Source organism: Oncorhynchus nerka, linkage group LG26 (genome assembly GCF_034236695.1).
Source record: "Oncorhynchus nerka isolate Pitt River linkage group LG26, Oner_Uvic_2.0, whole genome shotgun sequence".
In the NCBI taxonomy this organism is placed as follows: Eukaryota; Metazoa; Chordata; class Actinopteri; order Salmoniformes; family Salmonidae; genus Oncorhynchus; species Oncorhynchus nerka.
The window spans coordinates 16,121,278-16,132,238 of NC_088421.1; the positions used below are offsets into that span (position 1 = coordinate 16,121,278).

General features: G+C 43.0%; 2 protein-coding genes across 2 annotated transcripts; one reads left to right on the forward strand and one right to left on the reverse strand.

The window, feature by feature from the left end:
• The first annotated feature begins 560 nt into the window (after window positions 1–560).
• LOC115109905 (zinc finger BED domain-containing protein 6-like) lies at window positions 561–5,409 on the forward strand. The gene is made up of 3 exons (XM_029635154.2): window positions 561–869; window positions 1,424–1,768; window positions 1,886–5,409. The coding sequence occupies exons 2-3, from the start codon at window positions 1,432–1,434 to the stop codon at window positions 3,493–3,495; spliced, it is 1,947 nt and encodes a 648-aa protein (XP_029491014.1). The 5' UTR covers window positions 561–869; window positions 1,424–1,431; the 3' UTR covers window positions 3,496–5,409.
• Window positions 5,410–9,666: 4,257 nt separating this feature from the next.
• LOC115109903 (gamma-crystallin M3-like) lies at window positions 9,667–10,644 on the reverse strand. The gene is made up of 3 exons (XM_029635153.2): window positions 10,543–10,644; window positions 10,146–10,385; window positions 9,667–9,987 (listed from the first exon to the last, which is right to left on the reverse strand). Exons 1-3 carry the CDS (start codon window positions 10,567–10,569, stop codon window positions 9,712–9,714), a joined length of 543 nt encoding a protein of 180 aa, XP_029491013.1. The 5' UTR covers window positions 10,570–10,644; the 3' UTR covers window positions 9,667–9,711.
• Window positions 10,645–10,961: the final 317 nt, after the last annotated feature.

Below are 10,961 nucleotides of genomic sequence, written 5' to 3' on the forward strand. Positions count from 1 at the left end.
TTTGAAATCAATATTTTTTGTTAGGAATATATTTTAAAGATTAAAATCTTAGTCAAAGCCTATAGGGTCTGGGTTGAGCAGTCCCAGCACATAGACTAACTGTGACAAAAGTTTACAATACAGACTGTCAATAGATGTCAATAGATTAATGAATATGAGTAAACTTGAAACTAAGATTTGAAACAACTTTTGCTAATGTCAGAAAACACGTTTGAGTAGTAAGGCGAAAGACAAGTCAAGGAGTGAAGTCGGGGGAGGTGCATCTGTGACATCCGAAAGTTGGAAATTAATGTGGTTTTCCAACAGCAAGGCTCAGATCAACATGGAAGTGTTGATAAAGACATTTTTCATTACAATGTCTAAAATAAACATGGTTTCAACCCCCATATTACACACTCACAAACTGAAATCATATGTGTGTTCATTGTACAATCAATTACTGTTTCAGTCATGTCTTTGGTCACATTCAGGTGGGTCAAACAACACTTTAATGACTGGTTGACACTAGAGCCGCCCATAATTCAGGCGATGGATGAAGTTGGTGAAGAGCAACTGCAGAAACTTGCTGTCGACTGCAGTCAAAACTGAATGACCTTTGATCACATTATTTCTGTAACGTTCATGCAGTCGACATGTAGGCGCAAGTCGGACAATGTTATCCCCATAATATAACTCACTTTGAAAGGGGGTGACCATCGGACTTGACATAAGCTCGAACGCACCCACTCAGTCGGTCAAAACAGCTGACAGTAAGCGGTTCGAAAATCGGAGGTGACGTAATTCTGCGACGTACATCATCAAATCGCGCGCCCAGAAGCACACAGCGCTCAATGACTATATATTTTACATTAAATTACGAATAATCAAAGGTAAGTTAATATTTGCAACCATGTACTCACGTTGTTTTAAAATAAAACGACGATGCCAAACACAGACACAACGCTAGCTACTTGTCCGACATTTACCTTGTCCAGCAGACCTAAGCCTTGCTCAACATACCCACACAGCTAGCTAACGTTAACTAGTTACTAGCACCACAGCATTAGAATGGATCTCTATGTCTAGTACAGACCTGAACGTGTGAACCCCATCATGTCAGCTGAAGGTGTAACGTTGTGACTTCCAATCCTGAACCTTTTATTTCACTTTCTGTCCCGTTTGAGGTTTATGTAGCTAGCCAACTAGCTAGCTACAAACAAGCACTGTTCAGATTAGTAGAAATTTAACGTTAGCTAGATTTCCAGTTTTTCCTTCATATTTTAAATCAAGCCCACTACACATTTTCTAATAACGTTACACGTAGCTCACACAAGCCTAATTATTTACACCTAGTAACAGTTGTTTCCCATAAGCAACCAAAACAATTTCGATCTGTTTACTACATTGCTGCGGCAAGATGATTGAAGTTTATTTTATTTTGCAGGCCAGACGATGACTGAGTTTAAGAGAGCCTTCTCACTGGTGTGGGATCACTTCACTCTAGTGACACCCAATAAGGTCCAGTGCGCCCTCTGTTCACAACGGCTTAGCTTCAACAAAAACACCTCCGCCATGTTAAGGCACCTACGATCAAGGCACCCAAGCGAGGCCTGGTACAGCAACTCAACATCTGGAGCCCACTCAAGCACAAGCAACTCAACATCTGGAGTCCACTCAACGTTCTCTAACTCAATAATTAGTAGTGCTGGAGTCCACTCATCGTTCTCTGGTACTACAGGACTAAACTCAATGTTTACAAACAATGCTGCTGCTGGACACCACATCCAAGGTATGTTTCCTTTAGGATAGATGGTTTTCATCCTGTTTCAATCAATTATTATATTTAGATTAGCATTCATTGTACATCTAATTCAATTTGAATTGATTATACTGTTTTATTTCACAGTCAGGACCACCAGACAAGAAGACCTGGATGATGCCCTAGTCAACATGTTGGTTAAAGACACCCAGCCATTTTCAGTAGTCGAGGAAGAGGGATTCGCTGCTTTCGTCCAAAAGCTAGACCCAAGCTACAATCTTCCAAACAAGCAAGCTCTGAAGAAAATGGTGGGGTCTCGGTGTGAATTCATCAATGATAATGTTGTATCTCAGATGGTAATTTCTGACTTTGTCAGCCTGACTTCGGACATGTGGACTTCTATCGATAAGCACAGTTACATTTCAGTGACGGGGCATTTGGTAGCAGAAAATGCCCAGTTATCCACTTTCCTCCTTGGGATTTCTAAGCTGCCTGAAAACCACAAAGTGATCCACATTGAGGAGGCCAAAAACCAACTGGTGGCGAGCTGGGGCCTCCACAGCAGGGTCGCTGCATTTGTCACAGAGAACAGCGAAAATATGGTAGCCACTGTTCAGAAACTAGGAATCCTCCAGTTGCCTTCTTTTGCACACGTCCTGAACCTTGTGATTAAGAGGTCCATGGAGGCTACTTTGGAGCTGCAGGACATCCGCTCCCAAGCGCGGGCTATCGTGTCTTTCTTCAAGTCGAATCAGAACGCAGAGATGAGGTTAGCCGAGGTGCAGGGGCAGCTAGGCAGGCCGGAGCAGAAGCTGATCCAGGAAGTGGACTCGAGATGGAACAGTAGCTTTTCTATGCTGGAACGCGTCTTTGATCAGAGGGAGTCTGTGGCTGCTGCTCTCAGCACCCTGGACACGGACATCATCCCTCTGGGATCTGCTGACTACGAGGTCATCCACCAGTGTCTCGGAGTGCTGGGTTCCTTCAACCAGGCCACAGCCGAGCTCGCCTCAGAGAAACGAGTCTCGGCCTCCAAGGTCATTCCTCTTGTCCGGATGCTGAAGATAACCCTTGAGAAGAAGCACGGTGCCATCATACACCCTACGGCTACACAGCTGGCGTCTAACCTGCAGAGGGAGCTTCAGACGAGCTGCAGTATGGTGGAGACCGAGCCAATCCTGGCTCTCTCTGCTCTCCTAGACCCGCGCTTCAAAATGTTGGCCTTCGGGAACCAAGGCTACGCTCAGGAGGCGGTGAAGCTCCTCACCTCCGAGTGCGCTTCGTTAATCCGGATAAATCCGGACAAGGATGACACTCTTCCGCCGTCCACCACCGGGTCAACGACGCCCTCCCCGACATCACCCCACACCTCCTGGGCAATGGAAACCGCTTCCATCTCCATGGCAACATCTCCGTCTAAGTCCCACGATGGGGGTCTGTGGGAGATGTTTGACAGTAAAGTGGGTGAGACACAGAGCGTCCAGAGCAGCACGGCGGACGCAGCGGTGGAGGTACAACACTACCTCAGTGACCCGTACCTGAACCGAGTGGAGAACCCCATGCACTACTGGGAGAAGCACTCCAAGGTGTACCCACACCTGTTCCAGCTGGCTCGGAAATACCTCAGTGTTCCCGCCTCGTCTGTGCCATGCGAGCGCATATTCACCAAAGCTGGAGATGTGTTCAATAAAAAGAGGAGTTGCCTCAGTATGAAGGCTGTAGAGCAGATAATGCTGTTGAATAAAGGTCTCGTATAGCACAAGCAGCATACTGTCCACAGTGCTTCTCATGCTGTTTGGCCTGTATGTAATGGACTACTACATTTACCAAATGCATTGTAAATGTATTCTTCCTGCTTTGTGTATAAAGTATGTTAAAATGGCCTTTTTTTAAAGAGAAGTGGTCTTCTACATTTTGAACATTTGTCAGGAGGCCATTTAACCACTAGAGGGCAGTGCTGCACTGGCTAACAACCAGCACACTTGGGTGTACATTTCAAATCAAAGTTTATTTGTCATGTGTGCCGAATACAACAGGTGTAAGTAGACCTTACAGTGAAACGCTTACTTACAGGCTCTAACCAATAGTGCAAAAAAGGTATTAGGTGAACAATAGGTAAGTAAAGAAATAAAACAACAGTATAAAGAAAGGTTATATACAGTAGCGAGGCTACATACAGACACCGATTAGTCAGGCTGCTTGAGGTAGTATGTACATGTAGATATGGTTGAAGTATATGATGAACAGAGAGTAGCAGTCGCGTAAAAGAGGGGTTGGTGGGTGGCAGGACACAATGCAGATATCCCGGTTAGCCAATGTGTGGGAGCACTGGTTGGTTTATGGCTCTCAATGACATTTTATTTATTACTGGGTGGACTGAATTCAATATTGCCTATACATCACTATAAGTGTTAAAAATATATTTTAAAACATTTAAAAATCACTGAATACTATTTTGCATTGTCATGTAATTGTGATGGTTGTTGTGCAAAGTGAAATTGATGTTATTTCACATTCATATCACCACATATGGAGTTCTTTTGAGTGCTTTTTCAGGTCAAGAAAATATTATATATATCTTCTGATGGTTTATCCAATGCATATTGATGCAGATGGGGATGATGCTGAATGGCATTTTCACTGGAGGTACCTTGGTGATGTATGCAAGTCAGACAAGGAAGTCTCTAGCTGGTATACAACTTACAATTGACACTTATAAAGGGCAATGTGCGTTTGAAAAGGTTCATGTTTGAAAATTATGGGGGGGGAGATTGCTCGGAGGCGTTCCACTGTTTTTTGTCTGTGTTTTTTTAACTAGGAAAGTCAGTTAAGAACAAATTCTTATTTACAATGATGGCCTACACCAGACAACACTGGGCCAATTGTGCACTGCCCTATGGGACTCCATTCACAGCCAGATGTGATGCAGCCTGGATTTCAACTAGGTATTGCAGTGATACCTCTTACACTGAGATGGAGTGTCTTAGATCACTGTGCCACTCAGAACCCAAGTTTGAAATGACAACAGGTGAATAAATGAAGTGGTTGCCAAGGAGACCTCAAATGGCTACCCAGACTATTTGCCAAGGGAACTGTTGTTGAGCCAGTCATTAAAAAGTAAAGAGCACACATTAATAATGGATTTTCAATTTACTCTTAAAATGATACATATTTCACAGACATTTACTGTAATATGGATGCTCAATGGGAAGGCCATTGTAAAAATGTGTACAAGAATACTTCATATTTGTCAGTGACAATAGCATTTTGGTTGGGATGATACGTTTTTACTATGTAAAAATCCTGGAAGACTGTTGAGCTTCTGCCTTTCAGTCTTATCAGAGATACTTCTTGGCTTGTTGAGTTTTTGCCAATGGTGTGCTTGATACCGATGCAGCAAAAGCTTGTTATTCCGCCCATTTTGTAGGTTATCTACCTAACACACACGTTTCAGTGGATTGAAATAAGCTCTATTTTGAGCTAAATTCATTAAATGCTTTTTGTTTACTTGGACTGAGAAGAAGTACACAGTTTTCCAATGAGGCAAGGCCATTAAACATCAACATATTGCTGCTTTGGATCCACAATGAGTTGCACAGTGGTGATTTCAACTAATGGAGCACGTCCTTGTGTTTTGTATGTGAACATAAAAACAATGAAATTGCCACAGAGCTTTTGGAAGTCTTCATGAAATGTAAAAAGAAAATATGAAACTAGTAGTGCAACCACAAACAAAGGCTGTCATAAGGATTTTGTTGAAAACATACAGAGGGGGATGTTCTCCATGAACAATTATCGTCCTATGACTTACAACATAGAAATCACACCAATATTGCTAATGTTACATATTTTAATATTAATAATAAAATGCCATTTAGCAGACACTTTTATCCAAAGTGATGTACGCTACAGTGAGTTTATTTTATTTAACCAGGTAGGCTAGTTGAGAACAAGTTCTCATTTGCAACTGCGACCTGGCCAAGATAAAGCAAAGCAGTTCGACACATACAACAACACAGAGTTACACATGGAATAAACAAACATACAATCAATAATATAGTAGAAAAATCTATATACAGCATGTGCAAATGAGGTAGGATTCTTAACGTAAGGCAATAAATAGGCCATGGTGGCGAAGTAATTACAATATAGCAATTAAACACAGGAATGGTAGGATGTGCAGAAGATGAATGTGCAAGTAGAGATACTGGGGTGCAAAGAAGCAAAATAAATTAAAACAGTATGGGGATGAGGTAGATTGGATGGGATATTTACAGATGAGCTATATACAGGTGCAGTGATCTGTGAGCTGCTCTGACAGCTGGTGCTTAAAGCTAGTGAGGGAGGTAAGAGTCTCGAGCTTCAGAGATTTTTGCGGTTCGTTCCAGTCATTGGCAGCAGAGAACTGGAAGGAGAGGTGGCCAAAGGAAGAATTGGCTTTGGGGGTGACCAGTGAGATAGCGCGCTCCGCGTGCTACCGGTGGGTGCTGCCTTGGTGACCAGTGAGCTGAGATAAGGCCGGGCTTTACCTAGCAGAGACTTGTAGATGACCTGGAGCCAGTGGGTTTGGCGACGAGTATGAAGCGAGGGCCAGCCAACGAGAGCATACAGGTCGCAGTGGTGGGAAGTATATGGGGCTTTGGTGACAAAACAGATGGCACTGTGATAAACTGCATCCAATTTTTTGAGTAGAGTGTTGGAGGCTATTTTGTAAATGACCGCTGAAGTCGAGGATCGGTAGGATGGTCAGTTTTACGAAAGTATTGTAATGACCTGACTAGATCACAAACGAACAATTGTCCAGACAGAGGCTTGAGTTTGCGAATTGACGGTTTATTAAACCAACTTTACACAGGCTACTGTTTGGGCCGTAGCACACGCCAAATAGATGACAGATAACCCACAAGCCAAACGTGACCTTCTCTTGTGAAGCCCAGACGTAAGAGAGAGAGAACAAAGGCTGAACCTGGTCTTAACTTCCAATGCTCCACCCCCCTGCCCAACCCCCCTCCACGCCACTCCGCCAACCACCAGGATGCCCGGCATCAGAACATTCCAGGCATTCCCGTGATTGGCAGATAGCAGGTTGATTGACATGTCGGACCCCGCGAACACCGGGTACTGGTCAGTACAACACAACCACCTCCTAGCCTAACACATAACACACAGCTGTCTGTGCGGGTCGCTACAGTATGTTTGGCAGCATGAGTGAAGAATGCTTTGTTGCCAATCCTAGATTTAATTTTGGATTGGCGATGCATACACTTCAGTATACTCTATGTAATCCCTGAGGGAAACAAACCTAGCACCACACTATTTCCAACTGAACCACACAGGACCAATAATATGGCTGGAGGGTGATTATCAAACTGAAGTCTCTATATTAGTCTTTTGTTGCTTCATTTACATGTATTTATTTACTTTGTCTTGATTTGACTGTATTTTTCACTGATGATTGGCTTTACTTTTATATGCAATTACTAGACACTTTCTTACCTTGTTTAGCGAAAATTATAGTGGCACCTTTTTAATTGGAGTTGTGTCACGAGTTCGACCGAGGGTGGCTCCCCTTCCCGTTCGGGTGGCGCTCGGTGGTCCTCGTCGCCGGCCTATTAGCTGCCACTGATTTTCTTTTCCTCCCCCTCCTTGTATGTTTATTGTTAGCACCTGTATGTGAGTAATTAGTTGGGCTTTATTATACAGCCGGCCCGCCTGTTTCTTTGTGCGGGATTAATTATTGTATCCTTCGTGTAGGTAGTAGACGAACGTGGTTGTTCCTGGTCGTGTATTCTGCTGTACTGTTTTCGTCCCCCGTGTTTGGGGCATTTGTTTTTGAGCACCCAGTGTTTCGTGAGTGCATTAAATAGCACAGTAGTGAACTCTCTGTTTCCTGCGTCTAACTCCACACCCACGACAGCGTTACAAGTTGTATAATGATGTAGAGAGAAAAGCTTAAGTAAATTGTATCAATATGTATTAGCGTTTATTGTACACTGGCTCGATGTTGGCCAATAAATTAGAGTAGTGTTTGTGGAGTAGCACAACGTGTATGATTAAGTTGTTAGCTCTACAATTTGACTAATGCTTTAGTGTTAACATCAAAATTCATCTTTATCATCTAAAGGACATTCATTTCGATGCTTGATGACAGCTTTGCATGCTCTTGGCATTCTTTCAGCCAGCTTCATGAGGTAGTCACCAGGAATGCATTTCAATTAACAGGTGTACCTTCTTAAAAGTTAAGCCAATCAGTTGTGTTGTGACAAGGTAGGGGTGATATACAGAAGATATCCCTATTTGGTAAAAGTCCAAGTCCATATAATGGCAAAAACAGCTCAAATAAGCAAAGAGAAACAACAGCCCATCATTACTTTAAGACACGAAGGTCAGTCAATACGGAACATTTCAAGAACTTTGAACGTTTCTTCAAATGCAGTTGCAAAAACAATCAGGCGCTATGATGAAACTGGCTCTCATGAAGACCGCCACAGGAATGGAAGATCCAGAGTTACCTTTGCTGCAGTTATCTCTTCATTAGAGTTAGCAGCCTCAGGAATTGTAGCCCAAATAAATGCTTCACAGAGTTCAAGTAACATACACATCTCAACATCAACTGTTCAGAGGAGACTGTGTGAATCAGGCCTTCATTAGTTGCTGCAAAGAAACTACTACTAAAGTCAAATCAAATTTATTTATATAGCCCTTCGTACATCAGCTGATATCTCAAAGTGCTGTACAGAAACCCAGCCTAAAACCCCAAACAGCAAGCAATGCAGGTGTAGAAGTACGGTGGCTAGGAAAAACTCCCTAGAAAGGACAAAACCTAGGAAGAAACCTAGAGAGGAACCAGGCTATGTGGGGTGGCCAGTCCTCTTCTGGCTGTGCCGGGTGGAGATTATAACAGAACATGGCCAAGATGTTCAAATGTTCAGAAATGACCAGCATGGTCGAATAATAATAAGGCAGAACAGTTGAGACTGGAGCAGCAGCACAGTCAGGTGGAAGTTGAAACTGGAGCAGCAGCATGGCCAGATGGACTGGGGACACCAATAAGAAGAAGAGACTTGCTTAGGCCAAGAAACACGAGCAATGGACCATAGACCAGTGGAAATTTGTCATTTGGTCTAGAGTCCAAATTGGATATTTTTGGTTCCAACCGCCGTGTGTTTGTGAGACGCGGTGTGGGTGAATGGATGATCTCCACATGTGTATTTCCCACCGTAAAGCATGGAGGAGGAGGTGTTATGGTGTGGGGGTGCTTTGCTGATGACACTGTCTGTGATTTATTTAGATTTAAAGGCACACTTAACCAGCATGGCTACCACAGCATTCTGCAGAGATACACCATCCCATCTGGTTTGGGCTTAGTGGGACTATCATTTGTTTTTCGACAGTTCAATGACACAACACACCTCCAGGCTGTGTAAGGGCTATTTTACCAAGAAGAAGAGTGATGGAGTGCTGCATCAGATGACCTGGTCTCCACAATCCTCTGACCTCAACCAGATTGAGATGGTTTGGGATGAGTCAGACCACAGAGTGAAGGAAAAGCAGCCAACAAGTGCACATCATATGTGGGAACTCCTTCAAGACTGTTGGAAAAGCATTCCAGGAGAAGCTGGTTGAGAGAATGCCAAGAATGTGCAAAGCTGTCATCAATGCAAAGGGTGACTATTTGAAGAATCTCAAATATAAAATATATTTTGATTTGTTTAACACTTTTTAGGTTTCCATATGTATTATTTCATAGTTTTGATGTCTTCACTATTATTCTACAATGTAGAAAATAGTAAAAAATAATAAAAACCCTTGAATGAGTAGGTGTTCTAAAGATTTTGACCGGTAGTATATATAATTGGCCTATGTTATATCATACCTACAGATGGAAACACAAAACACCAAATATTGAAATGATGTAGCACACTCAATTGTTACGGATTATCAATCACTTTTATTTGGTCAACATAACATATCTAGCACATATCAGTGATACGCCTCATGCTCATGAACCTCATGCCACTCATGCCCATGTCTCTGAAGTTCCTGTACTCTCCGGGCCTCATGTAAGTCATCCTGCCTCTGAAGTGGGGCTGCTCGTACATCAGCCAGTGGCCATCCATCACGTTGCAGGACTGGCAGTCGGACATACGGTAACGGTCCATGATGGAGTCACAGTCGTCCATCATCTCGTGCATCTGACCTCCGAAGTTATCTCTCTCGTAGATCCTCATTCTGTAGGATCCTCTGTGCTGTTAGGAGGAAATAAGAATATGTTGAATTAATTACTGAATACATCAGACTGTTGGAAAGCATCACAGAGCCAATATGATTTGTGTGATTATGGACATCACAAAGCTACTTTGAGCGGGGCTGTTATTAACAGCAGACTAAGTATCATATTGCCTACCATGGGGATCGTGCGGCAGGACCTGATATCAGTCATTCCCATCATACTCTGGAAGTCAGAGTACTCTCCCCTCCTCATGAAGTACTGGTTTCCCATGTAGTTGTTGCGGTCGTAGACCATGAAGCAGCCGCTCTGAACCCTACAGGAGTGGCACCTGCTCAGGTAGGAGGACATGTCAGCGCAGTCGCTGCTGCACTCATAGGAACGACCCTGGAAGTTCCTGTCCTCGTAGAAGACAATCTGAAAATAAAAAGGGATCATTTCTATGAACTCAAATATTTTTGAGAAATGTAGGAACTTTAAAGAACTTTAATGTAGTTGGGGGTGCTAGAACACTACAGGTCTTTTGCATGACAATCTATGAAAATTCAAGTATATATTTTGGTTTTAAACTTACCCTGCCCATGTTCATGCTGGTGGACATGTTTGCTCACTGTGCTGCTGGTTGCTGCTCCTGAACTGATTCCTACCTGGTTTAACCCTCTCTTTTATACCTGACCAAACCTAAACAATTCCCAGCTCCATTGTTCAAACCCCTGACCCAGCAACATGCTATAGAAGCCTGTAGAGGCCACTGAGGTTACGTCCACATTTCCAGTGACTGGATCCCTCAGTGTCTTTAGAAATACTGTTTCTCAATTGTCTGTTTCTCAAACAAAGTAACATATAGCCTTTTGAGAGTTTACAACAGCTAGTAACAGCCTTGAAAAGGAATGTTCTCCATACAGTACATGTCACAATGCTTTTCTACGTTTTGTAATCTTATTTGATCAAATATTAACGATACATGGCTCAATGTTATATTGTAAGCTCATT

What these genes read in the sequence shown, in the direction of transcription:
- LOC115109905 (XM_029635154.2), top strand. Translation starts at nt 1,432, where the DNA reads ATGACTGAGTTTAAGAGAGCCTTCTCACTGGTGTGGGATCACTTCACT. An exon ending in TGCTGGACACCACATCCAAG is followed by an intron (nt 1,769 to 1,885) that starts GTATGTTTCCTT and finishes TTTATTTCACAG; the next exon opens with TCAGGACCACCAGACAAGAA.
- LOC115109903 (XM_029635153.2), bottom strand. Translation starts at nt 10,569, where the DNA reads ATGTCCACCAGCATGAACATGGGCAGG. An exon ending in CCAGCATGAACATGGGCAGG is followed by an intron (nt 10,386 to 10,542) that starts GTAAGTTTAAAA and finishes TTTTATTTTCAG; the next exon opens with ATTGTCTTCTACGAGGACAG. An exon ending in CCTGCCGCACGATCCCCATG is followed by an intron (nt 9,988 to 10,145) that starts GTAGGCAATATG and finishes TCCTCCTAACAG; the next exon opens with CACAGAGGATCCTACAGAAT.